General features: G+C 41.3%; 1 protein-coding gene across 1 annotated transcript in view; it reads left to right on the top strand.

The window, feature by feature from the left end:
- Positions 1-18,879, top strand: part of PRKG2 (protein kinase cGMP-dependent 2) — a 124,814-nt gene that overhangs the window by 53,778 nt on the left and 52,157 nt on the right. The window contains exons 8-11 of the mRNA XM_044279417.1: positions 2,040-2,108; positions 8,048-8,146; positions 9,670-9,820; positions 17,113-17,249. Coding sequence (XP_044135352.1) covers positions 2,040-2,108; positions 8,048-8,146; positions 9,670-9,820; positions 17,113-17,249 — 456 coding nt within the window. The remainder of the gene's footprint in view (positions 1-2,039; positions 2,109-8,047; positions 8,147-9,669; positions 9,821-17,112; positions 17,250-18,879) is intronic.

The following is an 18,879-nucleotide window of genomic DNA, read 5'->3' as shown; positions in this document are numbered from 1 at the left end:
CAGTCAGTCCGAAAAATTGGGAAAACTTTGAAAGTGTCCCCAAGTGCAGTCACAAAAACCATCAAGCGCTACAAAGAAACTGGCTCACATGCGGACCGCCCCAGGAAAGGAAGACCAAGAGTCACCTCTGCTGCGGAGGATAAGTTCATCCGAGTCACCAGCCTCAGAAATCGCAGGTTAACAGCAGCTCAGATTAGAGACCAGGTCAATGCCACACAGAGTTCTAGCAGCAGACACATCTCTAGAACAGCTGTTAAGAGGAGACTGTGTGAATCAGGCCTTCATGGTAGAATATCTGCTAGGAAACCACTGCTAAGGACAGGCAACAAGCAGAAGAGACTTGTTTGGGCTAAAGAACACAATGGATGGACATTAGACCAGTGGAAATCTGTGCTTTGGTCTGATGAGTCCAAATTTGAGATCTTTGGTTCCAACCACCGTGTCTTTGTGCGACGCAGAAAAGGTGAACGGATGGATTCTACATGCTTGGTTCCCACTGTGAAGCATGGAGGAGGAGGTGTGATGGTGTAGGGGTGCTTTGCTGGTGACACTGTTGGGGATTTATTCAAAATTGAAGGCATACTGAACCAGCATGGCTACCACATCATCTTGCAGCGGCATGCTATTCCATCTGGTTTGCGTTTAGTTGGACCATCATTTACTTTTCAACAGGACATTGACCCCAAACACACCTCCAGGCTGTGTAAGGGCTATTTGACCATGAAGGAGAGTGATGGGGTGCTGCGCCAGATCACCTGGCCTCCACAGTCACCACACCTGAACTCAATCGAGATGGTTTGGGGTGAGCTGGACTGCAGAGTGAAGGCAAAAGGGCCAACAAGTGCTAAGCATCTCTGGGAACTCCTTCAAGACTGTTGGAAGACTATTTCAGGTGACTAACGCTTGAAGCTCATCAAGAGAATGCCAAGAGTGTGCAAAGCAGTAATCAAAGCAAAAGGTGGCTACTTTGAAGAACCTAGAATATGACATATTTTCAGTTGTTTCACACTTTTTTGTTATATATATAATTCCACATGTGTTAATTCATAGTTTTGATGCCTTCAGTGTGAATCTACAATTTTCATAGTCATGAAAATAAAGAAAACTCTTTGAATGAGAAGGTGTGTCCAAACTTTTGGTCTGTACTGTGTATATATATATATATATATATATATATATATATATTAATTGGGCTGCTAGCTGACTCCTGCACTTAAAAAATGGGTAATACTGTAGCTTTAACCCCTTAATAACCCCTAGAAAGTATGATTTGCTGCCCAGAAACGATCATTTAGCTGCCCGCATGAATTATTTTTCAACCGATGAACAAGCGTTTTGCTCGTTGATCAGGTGATTTGCAGCACCTTTAGACAAGCAGATTATCAGGAAAGAGCGTTCGTGGGAACATTAGTCCCTGACAATCTGGCCAACAATAACTTGCTGCTATCTTCCCTATCTGACCCTAAACTAGCTCTTCTGTGTGTTTAAAGAGAAGCTTTCTTTGTTCTTTCTGCCAGAAGCCCTGTCACACCAATGGGCAAGCTCAGAATGCACATGACTTCCCTGCTTGGGATCTTCTACAGTGCTTATGACATGTCAATACCGCCCCTACTGATTGGCTGAGGGTGACAGCAAGGCATTATGGGCAAGCCGACTATCCGGGCCCCACCCAGAGTCATGTCATTCCCCCGCCCTGCTATGCTGTCTTCTGATATTAAAAATGGCATACGCCATTTTGAGCTATTCATTTGAATCAAATCGTGAATGATTCAGATTTACTGGAACCCTAAAATTTTTGAAAATTCAAGATAACAGATTAATTTAGAATCGATTTGCTCATGTCTATCTATCTATCTCTCTATTATCTATCATCTATCTATCTGTCTATCTATCTATGCATTATCTATCTGTATATCTATCTAATCTATCTGTTTATCTATCTTTCTATCTATCTTTCGGTCTATCTATCTATTTACAGTATCTGTCTCAAACAAAATCCACATTATTAATTATATTCACGTCATCTATTTTACGTGCAGTGATGATGTCAGATCAGCTAATATTATTGCAGATGACAATGAGGTGGAGTGCTTAGTCATGGACAGAGAGTAAGTAGCACAAACCATTTTTTATGTTTTATTGTTCCTTCTCTTTTTCTTTTAGTTTATGAGTTTCTTGAAAATTAAAATTAGTTTTTTTCTGGTTTGGATCAAAAATTAGATTAGTGGGATTGCAAATGTGACATGTCACTACCTTTGTGTAATACTTATGAGTCTGAGGCAGTCATCAGAGGGTCAGAGTGCAGCTATGTCCTTTCTCAATGCTTTACCCTGCAGCTCTATGTGTTCAGATTGGTCTCTGTGTATAACACAAGGACATCACTAGCTAATCATAAAGTCTCAAGATAGGGATTGATTTAAGTTTCAAGGACAGAATTATTTTAAATGGTTAGCAACTAATCTATCAGTGAGAAATATACACTCACCTAAAGAATTATTAGGAATACCTGTTCTATTTCTCATTAATGCGATTATCTAGTCAACCAATCACATGGCAGTTGCTTCAATGCATGTAGGGTTGTGGTCCTGGTCAAGCCAATCTCCTGAACTCCAAACTGAATGTCAGAATGGGAAAGAAAGGTGATGGTTGTTGGTGCCAGACGGGCCGGTCTGAGTATTTCACAATCTGCTCAGTTACTGGGGTTTTCACGCACAACCATTTCTAGGGTTTACAAAGAATGGTGTGAAAAGGGAAAAACATCCAGTGTGCGGCAGTCCTGTGGGCGAAAATGCCTTGTTGATGCTAGAGGTCAGAGGAGAATGGGCCGACTGATTCAAGCTGATAGAAGAGCAATGTTGACTGAAATAACCACTCGTTACAACCGAGGTATGCAGCAAAGCATTTGTGAAGCCACAACACGCACAACCTTGAGGCGGATGGGCTACAACAGCAGAAGACCCCACCGGGTACCACTCATCTCCACTACAAATAGGAAAAAGAGGCTACAATTTGCACGAGCTCACCAAAATTGGACTGTTGAAGACTGGAAAAATGGTTTCTTGAACATGACAATGAGTTCACTGTACTAAAATGGCCCCACAGTCACCAGATCTTAACCCAATAGAGCATCTTTGGGATGTGGTGGAACGGGAGCTTCATGCCCTGGATGTGCATCCCTCAAATCTCCATCAACTGCAAGATGCTATCCTATCAATATGGGCCAACATTTCTAAAGAATGCTATCAGCACCTTGTTGAATCAATGCCACGTAGAATTAAGGCAGTTCTGAAGCCAAAAGGGGGTCCAACACCATATAAGTATGGTGTTCCTAATAATTCTTTAGGTGAGTGTACTTTTAGGTAATGATCCCACACATTCTGAGATGCACTAGTCGCAGCAATGAAATATGATGGTTTTCGGAGTTCTTCTTTAAATATGTGCACCAATAAATTTCAAATCATGAAAAAAAAACCATAAAACAATCATTTGAAAAACTATTTCTGTTGCTTAAACATAATGTTTCACTGCAAAATGCAGTGCAATCTACAGGCAGCATGTTATAGAACAAAAGGATCTGAGCAGATTGATACAGTATATGATTTTATGGGAAAACATTCAGCTAATCTTGTCATTTATACATTTAAATCTTTGCTCTGTCTGAACCGAAGACCATTCTTGTTGTGCGCAGTTATCAGTGACTGACAGCCATCTCTGGATACACACTTATACAAGGGATGCTATCACTCACTGATAAGATGGCATCCATGTACAAGTCAGAAAAAGCAGAAGACTAAGGGGCACATTTATTAAGACCTGTGTTTTAGTCCCTGTGCTGGCGGTGGATCTGTCGAAGTAAAGTTCGGCAGATCCACCACCGCTTCTAAATGTAAGTTCCTAGTTGTCTTAGGCTACTTTCATACTGGCGTTTTGGTTTCCGTTTGTGAGATCCATTTGAGGGCTCTCACACGTGGTCCAAAACGGATCAGTTTTGCCCTAATGCATTCTGAATAGAAAAGGATCTGTTCAGAATGCATCAGTTTGCCTCTGTTCCACCTCCATTCCGCTCTGGAGGCGGACACCAAAACACTGCTTGCAATGTTTTGGTGTCCGCCTGACGATCCGTCACCATTGACTTACATTGTGTGTCAGGACAGATCCGTTTTCTATGACACAATATGGCACAATAGAAAACAGATCCATCCCCCATTGACTTTCAATGATGTTCAAGATGGATCAGTTTTGGCAATGTTAAAGATAATACTAACCGATACATTCTGAACAGATGCATGCGGTTGTATTATCGGTGCCGGATCAGCACCAACCACGACTGTGAAAGTAGACTTACATTTACACTATTTTCTACGCCTTCCTTGCCGACGCCATGCCTACTTTTTTAGACCTGGTGTGAGCGGAGAGAAGTCATAGATTGTGGTGCAAAGGACCTTTGGGTTGCAATCTGCACCAGAAATACGCCTAATATAGACACATTTCTGGTTAAAAAATGACCCCTTAATGTATAAATGACAAGTTTTACTGGATCTTTTCCCACAAAACTATGTATCATTCTTCTCAGCTCCTCCTGCTCTATAACATGCTGCCTGCAGACTGCATTTTGTGGTGAAAGGTTTCTCATTAAATATCCAGCCAGCTATAGTCTAGAGACAGATAAGTATGCATGCACACTGGCCTTTTAGGGGACAAAGAGAATGTGTGTACAAGCCCTAAAGCAGAGGGCTGCAGAGGCCTAGCGTGGACGGATGGAGCATCAGTGGCCATGCACCAGGAAAATGAAGCAGGAATATGCCAGCAGGCAAACAATTGAATATCATGGCGACCTTGCCCAGGAGTAGGGAGACACCAGTGGGCATAGACTCTTACAGATACTATGTCTAATGAATATGGTCCTGAATGAGGAATGCTCTGTCAACTCAGAATTCCTGAATAGGGCATTTAAAGTGGCTTCTCTAAGGACTTTTTCACACCGGCGAGATTTCTGCGCGGGTGCAATGTGTGAGGTGAACGCATTGCACCCGCACTGAATCCGGACCCATTCATTTCTTTGGGGCTGTGCACATGAGGAGTGATTTTCATGCATCACTTGTGCGTTGCATGAAAATCGCAGCATGCTCTATTTTGTGCGTTTTTCACGCAACGCAGGCCTCATAGAAGTGAATGGAGCTGTGTGAAAAATCGCAAGCATGTTCAAGAAAGTGCGGATGCGGTGCGATTTTTTTTCACGCATGGTTGGTAGAAGATGATCGGGATGGGGACCCGATCATTATTATTTTCCCTTGTAACATGGTTATAAGGGAGAAAAATTGCATTCTTAATACAGAATGCTTAGTAAAATAGGGCTGAAGGGGTTAAAAAAATAAGATTTAAATCACCTTAATCCACTTGTTCGCGCAGCCCGGCTTCTCTTCTTTCTTCTTCTTTGCTGTGCAGGAGGAAAGGACGTGTGGTGACTTCACTGTGCTCATCACATGGTCTGTCACATCACATAATTTGGGTCAGTATGGATTGCATTTTTTAACCATATATTATATTGTGGTATAATTTAATATAAAACTCTGATCCTGCAGTATCAAATGTTGCATGATACCAATTGGGCATCAAAATAATTACTATTGTGTGATGTCCTAATACTCCATTAAAGCATCTTATAGATTATTTGTAAGCTGAGTAGAAGCAACAATCGATATCTGCTGTTATATCTATATACTATGGTCAGTAAGGATACTACATGTATACAATATTCATACGACCCTGATGCACTTGCACTTTTATATTAATGAGTTAATATAACCATATACCCCCAACCTATGAGATTTTAAATGTTCTAAATCATGTGAAGCCAGTTTTTTGTAATTATGTAATGTTTAATAAAAATTGTGATTATTTGAATATATACTGAGTAGTGGAATTACTGTTTATTTAAATTTTGATCCATATATTTTCTATCATTGGTTCCAATGATTTTGATATTGGGTCGTATATACATGGGATGGGAATAATATTAACTGGTTGTCTCATCACGTGATCCATCACTATGGTGATGGATCATGTGACAGACCATGTGATGAGCGCAGTGACGTCACCACAGGTCCTTTTCCTCCTGCAAAGCAAAGAAGAAGAAAGAAGAGAAGCCGGGCTGCTCGAACAAGTGGATTAAGGTGAGTTAAATAGTTTTTTTTTAACCCCTTCAGCTCTATTTTACTAAGCATTCTGCATTAAGAATGCTATTATTTTCCCTTATAACTATGTTATAAGGGAAAATAATAAAATCTACACAACACCTAACCCAAAAATGCCGATTTTTCTCACGCACGCGCAAAACTCATTAAAATGTTTTGCACTCATGCGTAAAAATCGCACATTTTCCCGCGATGCACCCACATCTTATCCGGCCCAAATCCATGATGCCCGTGTGAAAGAGGCTTAAGTCTTTAAGTATAGACATTACTCTTACTGCCTAAGTTTAAAGTACAGTGGGTATAAAAAAGTCTACACAACCCTGTCAGGTTTCTGTGATGTAAAAAAAGTAAAAAAATTTGACAAAGATAAATCATTTCAGAACTTTTTCCACCTGTGACCTATAGACTGTACAACTTAATTGAAAAACAAACTGAAATCTTTTAGGTAAGAAAAAATAAAATAACATGGTTGCATAAGTGTGCACACCTTTAAACGAATACTTTGTTGAAGCACCTTTTGATTTTATTACAGCACTCAGTCTTTTTGGGTATGAGTCTATAATCATGGCACATTTTGACTTGGCAAGATTTGCCCACTCTTCTTTGCATAAACACTCCAAATCTGTCAGATTGTGAGCCCTCTTCAGATCACCCCACAGATTTTCAATCGGATTCAGTTCTGGGCTCCGGCTGGGCTATTCCAAAACTTTAATCTTGTTCTGATGTAGCCATTCCTTTGATGATTTGGACGTATGCTTTGGGTTGTGTCATGCTAAAAGATGAAGTTCCTCTTCATGTTCAGCTTTCTAGCAGAAGCCTGAAGGTTTTGTGCCAATATTAACTGGTATTTGGAACTGTTCATAATTCCCTCTAGCTTAACTAAGGCCCTAGTTCCAGCTGAAGAAAAACTGCCCCAAAGTATGATGCTGCCACCACCATGCTTCACTGTGGGTATGGTGTTCTTTTGGTGATGTGCAGTGTTGTTTTTGCACCACACATATCTTTTGGAATTATTGCCCAAAAGTTCAACCTTGGTTTCATCAGACCATAACACCTTTTCCCACATGCTTTTGGGAGACTTCAGATGTGTCTTTGCAAAATGTAGCCTGCCTTCGATGTTTTTCTTCGTAAGAAAAGACTTTCGTCTTGCCACCCTACCCCATAGCCCAGACATATGAAGAATACGGGAGATTGTTGTCACATGTACCACACAGCCAGTACTTGCTAGATAAACCTGCAGCTCCTTTAATGTTGCAGTAGGCCTCTTGGTAGCCTCCCAGACCAGTTTTCTTCTCGTCTTTTTATAAATTTTGGAGGGACGTCCAGTTCTTGGTAATGTCATTGTTGTGCCATATTTTCTCCACTTGATGGTATATCTAATGCCTTGGAAGTTCTTTTGTACCCTTCTTCTGCCTGATACCTTTTAACAATGAGATCCCTCTGATGCTTTGGAAGCTCTCTATGGACCATGGCTTTTGCTGTGGGATGCGACTAAGAAAATTTCAGGAAAGACCAACTAGAGCAGCTGAACTTTATTTGGGGTTAATCAGAGGCACTTTAAATGATGGCAGGTCTATGCTGACTCCTATTTAACATGATTTTGAATGTGATTGCTTAATTCTGAACACAGCTACATCTCCAGTTATAAGAGGGTTATTTTTTTGTTTTCTTCCCTCCACCTAAAAGATTTCAGTTTGTTTATCAATTGAGTGGTACAGTTTATAGGTCACATTAAAGGTGGAAAAAGTTCTGAAATGATTTTTCTCATGAAAAAAGAACTCAAACTGCATTTCATAGATTCAAGACATGTTAGATTTTCTTGACATTAACATTTTAATTTTTTTCTGCTTTAGGACTTTTAATCAGACTGTTGGAACTTTTGAAGAACTTCAAAAGTATCTTGAGGGCTATGTTGCCAACCTGACACTAGATGATAAAAGACGACATGCCAAGTAAGCTCCTTTTTTCATGTTATGGTGGGTTTTGTCTGTTTACGTAACATAATTTTTTTAATTTTTTTAAAATGAAACGTAAAAATGCTGTTTTTTGGGACAAATGCTTAATAGGTGAACAGTTCTTTATACGTGGTCTAGTCTGGTTTTCATATTAAGAAAGCCATCATATATCCAAGGAAATATATTATCAAACGGTTAATACTGCTGTTTTAAATTCTTATAGTACTATATCAAGTTTTTCTGTAGAATTTTTAAATATTCAGTAATTTTCTGTTCAGATAAACCAAAAACATGCTTGCAAGGCATTCTAGAAGTATTGATAAATTTTCAGGGGAAATAGTCCAAAATTCCTCTTCAACTTTGTGCAAATATTACTTGCAGCTACAGGAAACATTTTGAGGAGGTTATTATTGAATTCATTTTCTCCTGCAGCTGTGGTTATTTACTCAATGGGGGAGATTTATCAAAACTGGTGTAACGTAAAACTGGCTTAGTTGCCCAAAGCAACCAATCAGATTCCAAAGGTGGAATCTGATTGGTTGGAATGGACAACTAAGCTAGTTTTCCTTTACACCAGTTTTTAAAAATCTCCTCCAATCTGTTGAATAAAACATTAGATGGTAAGACTATTCAAAGGGGATATCCAGACAATTATATATACAGTATATATATATATATATATATATATATATATATATAGAGACGAAAAAAGTCGGACTGCACTCCAAAATGATGGTGAAATAAAGTGTTTTAATCACCCATAATATGGCAACTTGCGACGTTTCGGCTCTTGTGAGCAAGTTGCCATATTATGGGTGATTAAAACACTTTATTTCACCATCATTTTGGAGTGCAGTCCGACTTTTTTCGTCTCTACAAATCTTGGGTACAGCCGTTGCCCTCTGCTGGACTTTGCACCCGCAACCCGGTTGGTGCTCCCGCTGGACTTTTTCTTCTTTTATATATATATATATATATATATATATTAGCAGAAGGAACCGGCTGCGTACGGGTATATTTCATCTACTTCATTTAAAAGATATTGACTGTATCCCCCATAATAGTGACCTCTACAGCACCCCGCCCCCTTAACAGTGACCTCCACAGCCCCCCACCCCTTAACACTGACCCCCCAAAAGTACCCCACCTCCTTAAAATGTGACCTACACAGCAGCCCACCCGCTTAACTTCGACCTTCACAGCAGCCCACTCCTTAGCTTATTTTTTGGCAAATAATTGGAAAGCGCAGGGTGAAAATTTCCACTCAAAACATAGTCTATGATGTTCCCCGAGTCACAGGGGGTGGCTTTGCAAAATTTCATGATTGTAAGTGCGACGATGTGGATTCCTTTAGCGGACATACATACATACACTAAGCCTTATATATTAGATATAAATGCATATTGAATTCCTTCTTCCCCCTTACCATAGAAAAAATCCTCTACCACATAGTATAATGTTCTGTCTAATAATTGGAAATTGAAAAACATCTTCAAATATGTGATTTGACCTTTCTTTAGGAAATCCAAAGAAAGGCAGCTTGACAAGATGCTGTCACTGGAAATGATTCAGATGATGGAAACTGTTTCCAAATTCTCCTCAACCTCACCTTTCCATGACCTAGAGATTATCACTACATTGGGTGTCGGTGGGTTCGGAAGAGTGGAGCTTGTAAGGAATTTTACTGCCTATTGATTAATTGCCTAAAATTTTCAGTGATTGTGGCAAAGTAATATAAACAGTGGCCTCTCAAGTTACAATATTAATTGGTTCCTGGACTGACTGTTGTCTGTTGACACCATTGTAACTTGAGTCCATAACTCTAGTAATTGTTTCCAAAGCCGAAAAATGACATCCCATTTCCAAGATAATAGAAAATAAAGATTAATGAAAAATAAGCAGATAACTAAGACAGATAAATCAAGTCCTTACATAGAACAGCCAGAAATGGATGCTGAAAGCTGTAAATCACTTTCTATGATGAGGGCAGGAGCTTCTTCAGGGTCCTGTACAATACACACAGTATACCAAAAAATAAAATGGATCCACCTCCACCTGACATCCGAAGGAGTAGCTCATCCTGGCACAGACAGGGGGCAGTGCAGGGCCTGCACTATACTGTAAGGAGGAGCAACTTAAAAAACAATACAAGTGTTTTATCAGAGAAATGGCCATATTGGTTGGTTTGATCTGAGACTGAGGAATTGCATGAGTCCAATTTAAACTTACAATTACAAGAAAGACCATTTTAAGTCTACTTTCACCCTAGCGTTGTTTGCGGATCTGTCATGGATCTGCAAAAATGCTTCCATTACAATAATACAACCGCATGAATTCGTCATAAATGGATCTGGTTGTATTATGTCTCATATAGCCCAGACGGATCCGTCATGAACACCATTGAAAGCCAATAGGGGACAGATCTGTTTTCTATTGAGTCAGAGAAAACGGATCCATCCCCATTGACTTACATAGTGTGTCAGGATGGATCTGTCTTGCTCCGCACCACATCGCGGACAAAAAAAACGCTGCTTGCAGAGTTTTTCTGTCCGCGATGGGGGCGCACCCGAGAGGAACGGAATGCATTTTGGTGCATTCTGTTTCGTTCAGTTCAGTTTTGTCCCCATTGACAATGAATGGGGGCAAAACTGGGCAAAACTGAAGCGTTTTCTTCCGCTATTGAAATCCTATGACGGATCTCAACAGCGGAATTGAAAACGCTAGTGTGAAAGTAGCCTAAGTTAATAATATTGCATCTTAAGGCCATTGTATCTTGAGGGACCACTGTTTTATAATGTACTGTACAGAGTGGTGAGCGTGGCAACAGCATGAGGAGTCAACTTAACTACACTGTTTCAACTTAACTACACTGTTTTGTCTAAGTGTATGAAGGTCTACTTTATTCAGAACCCAACATGTCAGATATGCCTGTTCTGTATGCTATAACCCATTTTACTCTACTCACTGTTTTAGCTGTCACTGTACCAGCCTCCTAAATGGAAGAAGCAAGGTGGCCAGTGATGGTTATCTTCCTCTGACTGCTAGGCATCCTGTTACTACAGTATCATTTTTGTTAGGATTCTATATTGAACGATGAAACTATTCTATGTGGAAGGCTCTTTTAACACCATATGTATTTTTTTTTTTTTTTTACTGCCAAATAGTATTGCAGACTGGAGAGATGAGCGAAGTTTTCAAAAATTTTATTTGGATGCTTTACCGAATTTTTCCCAAAAATCTGCTTCGTTCTGAATTAATTAGTCACAAACCGCATTAGATCAGCTATATCCTGGCCTGCAGGCAAAGTGTATCTCAGTGTACATTGCAGCAACATGCGTAGCTAGTCCTTTCTGGTAGTGAAACAGTTACTGTGCGTCAGTATGACAGGCATGTCACATACAGTATATGGATGTGCGCATCGGCGTGCATCACTATTGGGCTCAGTTCACACTTCACTTATTTGGTCAGTTACGGGTCCAAAACACAGAATAGGTGCAGATCTTTTCATGATACCTTATCTGCGAGTAGGATTGACTCCTGATTTTGGCTCACCATACAGTAACTGCTGGAAAGTTACCAAATAAATGAAGTGTGAATTCAACCTTACAGGTCAATGTTTCCATCAGGAATAATGTACTTAACCGTGCAGATGCCCAAGATTCTACTACAGAGTGAAAGAGCAGTCTCATTTTACAGCACCTGCTGTTTCCACATAGATTGTTAGTTAACCTGTTGGCCACTTATTCTACTAAATTATGATAGAGCTGTCTCTTTTCACTGTTTGTGGGGTGTGCACACTGATTAATAGACAAGGTATTGTGTTATCCACTCATTCTACTATAGCATGAAAGAGTGGTCTCATTGTACACTGTCTGCTGTTTTCACATAGATTGCAAGAGAACCTGTTCTGTTACCTACTGATACAAGTAGTGGTGCCATGACAGAGTGGGGAGTGTGTCAGCAGTAAGTTTGTGTTGATGTCAATGTTTATTTTTCCCTTCTTCTGATCCATTAGAATAATCCCCCCCAAAAAAAAAGATCCTGTCTTTTGAATATCTGCCTTCACATGGTCAGTGTTTGGTCAGTAATGACACGTGAAGGAAATATTTGCATTTCTTCTGTGTTTTGAACCCACTTGCTTTTGGCTTCCAAATCATTATCAAATCCTGATGCAAAATACTGACCGTGTGATAGAGACCTTATAGATGCTATAGAGACAGGATCTGTTGTGTTTTTCATTCGGTTCTTCAGACAGATCAGGAGAATGGTAAAATAAACTGTGATGTCAACAAGGCCAAACAGGAACACTAGTGTCCCAAGAAAAAAATAGTAATGGTGGCGACAGCATGAGGAGTCAATACAGTGGTCCAGTCACAGAGTCGTGAGTGTGGCAACAGCATGAGAAGTCAACATAGTGGCCCAGTCACATAGTGGGGAGGGTGGCAACAACATAAGGAGTCAACACAGTGGCCCAGTCTTACAGTGGTGAGGGTGGCAACAGCATGAGGAGTCAACATAGTGGCCCAGTCACAGAGTGGGGAGGTGGGGGAACAGCAGTGGCGGTAAAAGTACAAGATGTTGGCAGTAGGAGAAGATGGCAGAAGAGGCAGCAGGTACAGGTATGTGGCATCAGGCCGGTGGAAGCATGAGAATAGTGGCTGAAGCACATGGCAGAAGTAACAGGCCATTTTTCACAATGTGCTTGTGTGGCAGCACACTGCAGTCAGAACATTACTGCCAGAATGATCTAGTCTGATGCATCAGGCATTGATGTGTGGACATCCTGGCTGATCCACACCTGATTCATCATTACAAAAGTTAGTCTCTTAACATTTTGTGGTGAAAAGTGAGTTCTCTTTGGGGTAACTATGCCCCCCGCCACACTAAACACCCGCTCTCATGCCACACTACTGGCTGGGCAGGAAAGCTTGTCCAGGGCAAACTGGGCCAGTTGCAACCAACATTTAAGTTTGGCTGCCCAGTAGTCCAGGGGATCTTGGATCTGGGGTGGGAGGGTTCACTCCAAGTATATTGAAAGAGACTGCAGCACTCCCAAGTCGTAAAAATTTCATGGATTTTATTCACCAAAATTTCCAATGTTTCGACCCTACATGGTCTTTTTCAAACCATGTAGGGTCTAAACGTTGCACGTTTTGGTGAATAAAATCCAGAAGTTTTAAATACTTGGGAGTGCTGCGATCTCTTTCAATATTTCTGAACAATGGGGGAGCTTCAGACTGGTACCCATCTCCACTGGCACCACCACCATATCAGTCATATAATTTTCTACATAAGTGCTGCTACAAACTTTCTTAATTTACACTCCAAGTATTCCACCACCTGCTGGTTCAGGTTCTTCTCCATGTCCTGCTGCTGGTTTCTCCAATAGGCTGGAGAAGAAACATGCTCATAAGAGACTGAAGACTAAAGGTACTGCTGACAGAGCTGATGCTGATCCTGCCCCTCCTCCCCCTCCAGCAGTCATGGCAGTGGAGCAAGAGTGCAGAGAGCCCCCCGGTCAGACCTTCGCAAGGATCGGCGATGGCGCACATAGGCAGCGACCAACTGACTTTATAGGATGTCTATATAGTAGTTGAGTTTATCATCCCTCTCAGCAGGTGTAAAAAAGGCCCCTATTTTGTCATGGTAGCGAGGGTCTAAGATCGTGGGGATCCAGCAGGCATCCCTCGGGCCAAATGGTGATAATTCGGCTCTCACTAAGCGAGCATCTCAGCATGCATCTGGCCATTTACAAAGGGACTCCCTGCCTCCATCTCCACTTCATACTGTCATGGTGTGTTGGGGTGTGGGGTCATCTGCCTGGTCTTCCTCATCGCCCTCCAGCTTTCCCTGCTGCTGTTGCTTGTGCAGATAAACCCCCTATTTCTGTATATATTTCCTGGGTGTTAATGTCCTCCTCCTCCTTGTCCTCCTCCTCCTCCAGTTCAATCCCACAGGACTCAGGTGGCTGTGAGATGTAGGCACCACATCTCATGTCCCCTGACCAGCCAGATTTGTCAGCATCTGCTCCAGGACGTGAAGGAGTGGGATAAAATAATTTGTCCCGTAGTCCTGGCGACTGACATAAAAGCGACCTCTTCAAAGGGCCTAAGAAAACGGCAGGTGTCATGCATGAGCTGGCACTGGCTAATATCGAAGTTACACAGGGGAGTACCCCTGTCCATCTGCATCGTCAAGAAATCGTTCACAACCTTCCTCTGCTCATGTAGCCGGTCCAACATGTGGGAGGTAGAGTTCCAATGTGTGGAAATGTTGCATATGAGGCGATGTTGGTGAACACTATTCTGCCTTTGCAGTTCAAGGAGGGCATATTTAGCAGGGTAAGAATGGCTGAAGTGCATGCATAGTTTTCTGGCCATTTTACAACCAGATTAAAGTTGTGCGCCATGAAGGGTGCATGCGTCAGCCCTAGTTGACGTCAAGCCAATAAAATGTTATTCCCGTTATCAGTAACCATGGTTCTGATCTTCAGTTGGTGAGGAGACAGTCAGGATTCGATTTCTAGGTTGATTACACCGAGCAATTCCTCCCTGGTATGACTCCATTCACCCGGGATAACCTAGGTGCAGAACACTGTGACACCACAGTGCTCTGCATAAGTGGTATGCCGGAGGACCACTCTGAACTATGCCTACAGTAGAGGCTTAGGACAAGGTGGAGGAGGAGGAGACATAAGGGGACATTGGCGTAGTGTTGATCGTGAATATTTTAATTGCAAATTTTTATTGCGAATATTGGCACTTCGAGATTTTGCAAATATTTAGAATATGGTGCTAAATCTTTGTAATCACGAATATTCTAGATTTTTTTTCATCAGTACCCATAAATCCTCACTGCTTCTTGCTTGTGGGCCGATTAGAAGGCTGTAATATCTTTGACTTTAGGAGTAGTGTTGATCGTGAATTTTCGTATCGCAAATTTTTATCGTAAATTTTTATATTGCAAATTTTTGCAATCAAGAAAATAATTACTGGAGATCACGAATTTGCGAATATTCACCCAAATATTTGCGAAATATTGCAAATTCGAATATTGCCCCTGCTGCTCATCACTGCATTGGCACCAGAATCACAGCATGAGAATGCGGAGGCGGAATTGCCATCACCTGGCCAAAGTCCTGGGGTGCCTGGGAAGAAACCACATTTACCCAGTGGGCCGTAAACGACATATATTGTCCTTGACCATAGTTACAGCTCCACAAGTTGGTGCTGCCGTGAATTGTACCAGACACCGATAGGCTGAAGCACCGGCCCATCTTCTGCTCAACATACGTGTGCAGGGCTGGAATAGCTTTTTTAAAGAAGTAATGATGGCTTGGTACTTTCAACCTTGGCTCAGCACAAGTCATCAGTTCTCTGACATGGGCAGAGTCAACCACATGGAAAGGGGGGGACTGCAGTACCAGCAACTTGGCTAGGAGCACGTTCAGCTTCTGTGCCGTTGGATGAGTGCATGAATACTGTTGTCTTTTTGCAATCACCTCTGTGATCAATTGCTGGCTAAATTAGTAACGAGGAGGGGGAGGAACATCAGGACCAGTAGATGATGGTAAGGAAACACAGCTCCCTTCTGCTGGAGAAGGGGTGCAGGTCACTGGGAGATGCAGTGGTTGCTGCATCAGGCTGTATCACTACATTAACAAAACAGTTTTACCAGGCCACTGTGTTGGCACCCTGGCCTCGCCTCACCTTCTGCGCACAGATCTTATATATGACCACACTTGATTAAAAATTCCCATGCCGGTTCAGGGGGCTATGCTAACTAAGCATGGTGTCAGATGAACCCACCAACTCCTACCTGTAGGTGTCTGATGTCAGTTCGGATGATGTTGAAGACCGTCAACCATTCAAGGACAGCTGGATTGCTGGTCAAAACACTACCTGTGGATGACACTGGCAGCTCTGGCCTGTTGCTGCAGCTACTGATACCACCCCCACCGCCCCTTCTTCTGCTGCTACTTTTGTCTATCCAAGATTCTACAATTTAAGCTGTGTTAAACACTGTCCCTAGCACTTGACACATCTGTCCCTATGCTCAGTTCACTGTAAAATGAAGGATACTGGGCGGGATTAGGATTTTATAGGGCCGTGACATCACAGGGGCTGGATATCTGCTGATTGGCTGCTTGCATTGCATTATGAGTGATCTCTTGTTCCCAGGCTTCTTACTTTCATTTTGTAACACGTGTAGCACCCATTTCAGAAAAATATAGATTACCATGAAGCGGCAGGAGATTTGGATTAGTTGCAAATCAATTTTTTCCTAAACTTCGGATGGAATTCCACTTTGGATGCTTTGATTCGCTTAACACTATTGTAGACTATGCAATTCAGTAGATCTGCAAAAGAAATGCAGTAAGGATGCTAACAGCTTGTCACAGACAGGCACAGGAACATTTAAGGCAGCTTTATAGGTTTAAATGGTTTTATATAAATTATAAAAAAAAGCAATGTATAATGTAAAGTTACAGAACCATTAGATATACTTTCTATTTGAATTCCTATAATTCTGTCTGGAATTGCTCAACAAAATAGAATACACAGCGTGTACCAAATTTATTATGTGGTTTATACACTTTTTGCACTTTCTCAACAATTTCAAAAAGTGTTTAGAAAAAGATACATGGCTAAAAGGAGTCAAAAATATGTGTGCAGCATAGAGTGGTGTATGGAAGAGGCAACTGTGTATTTTATTTATACTTCTACATGTATAAATCTGATCACTTTACTCCATTTTTGTCAAGTTCTAAAGTAATTTATTTTTTACAACGCTATCTACAGTATCTATCTATCTATATATCTATCTATCCCCCTATGTATTTATTTATTTATATATATATATATATATATATATATATCTGCACATATAATTTATATTATTGCATGTGTAATGATATTATTATAAAATGTATATGGTGATACAAATAATCAGTATTTTTGTAGGTAAAAGTGAAAAATGAAAACTTAGTATTTGCTATGAAATGTATAAAGAAGAGGCACATTGTTGATAATAGACAACAAGAACATATACACTCAGAAAAGAATATTTTACAGGAAGCTCATTCCCCTTTCATAGTCAAGTAAGTATGAACAGATGGATGATGCATAGTCATGGCTAAAGTCATGGCAAAAAGTTTTGAGAGTGACACAAATTTTGTTTTTCACAAAGTTTGCTGCTTCAGTTTTTTTATGGAGGCAGTTTACATTAACTGTAGATTGTTATGGAGAGTGTTCAGATGAATTGCAATTAATTGCAAAGTCATTCCTTGCCAGGAAAATTAGCTTAATCACAAAACACCCATTCCTACTGCATTTCAGCCCTGCTGCAAAATAACCTGCTAACATCATTTCAGTGATCTTCTCATTATCTCATGAGAAAGTGTTAACAAGGACAAGGCAACTGATATCACTGTCAGGGTCCATTCACACGTCCGTGGTGTGTTGCGGACCCGCAAATTGCGGATCCGCAACACACCCAGCCGGCACCAGCTATAGAAATGCCTATTCTTGTCCGCAGCTGCGGACAAGAATAGGACATGTTCTATCTTTTGCGGAGCTGCGGACTGAAAGTTCGGGGCAAAAACCCGGAGGTTCGGGGACGCACTCTGCAAATGCGGAAGCGGAGAGCACATAGTGTGCTCTCCACTTCACGTCCAGGCCTATAGAGAATTAATGAGGACCCTTTTGCAGACTCGTGAATGGACCCTAATACTGATTGAATTAGAAGAGCAAACTAGTTGCTTTAAAGGGGAGGGGGTGCTTGAAATCATTGTCTTCTTCTGTTAACCATGGTTACCTTTAAGGAAACATATGCATTCATCATTGATTTGCAGCAAAAGGGCTTTACAGGCAATGACATTGCTGCTTATAAGAATGCACCTGAATCAACCATTTATCAGATCATCAAGAACTTCAAGGAGATAGGTTCAATAGCTGTGAAGAAGGATTCAGGGGACCCAAGACAGTCCAACAAGCATCAGGACTGTCTCCTATTCAGCTACAAGATTGGGTCACCACCAGTATACTATAGAAACATCTGACAAAAAGATCTAAAAACACTGAAGCAGCAAACTTTGTGAAAACCAAAATTTGTGTCAGTCTCAAAAGTTTTTGCAGCAACTGTATGAATAACATGACTTAAGATTTAGTTTTCAAGTGACCAGTAGAGCACCAGTACATAAGGAATTGGCTATTGACACCATTCTGCTGGACTTTTGGGTCAGTGCTACAGTCCACAATAAGGCCTCATGCACACGGCCATTGTTTGGGTCACCATCCGAGCCGCCGTTTTGGCAGCTCGGATGCGGACCAATTAATTTCAAGGGAGCCGCAAAAGATGCGGACAGCACTCCGTGTGCTGTCCGTATCTGTGGCTCCGTTCCGCAGCACCACAAAAATATAACATGTCCTATTTTTGTCCGCGATTTGCGGACAAGAATAGGCATTTATATTGCCGGCGCCCGTTCCGCAAATTGCGGAAGGCAACACGGGCAGCTTCCGTTTTTTGCGGATCCGCGGTTTGCAGACCACAAAAAACGGCACGGTCGTGTGCATGAGGCCTTAAAGAGATGTTTGATAAACTTTTGTGTAGGAGAGACAATGGTAATCAGGGGCAGACATACCATTTGTACAGCCCTGTAGATTGGGGCACACTTCTATGCCTATGCGCATTCCCATCCATTACTTTCTGAAGAGCAGTAAATTAGATGT

This window comes from Bufo gargarizans, chromosome 1 (assembly GCF_014858855.1).
Source record: "Bufo gargarizans isolate SCDJY-AF-19 chromosome 1, ASM1485885v1, whole genome shotgun sequence".
Taxonomy (NCBI): Eukaryota; Metazoa; Chordata; class Amphibia; order Anura; family Bufonidae; genus Bufo; species Bufo gargarizans.
The sequence above is the reverse complement of the archived record's forward strand: the minus strand, read 5'-3'. Positions and strand labels throughout refer to the sequence as shown.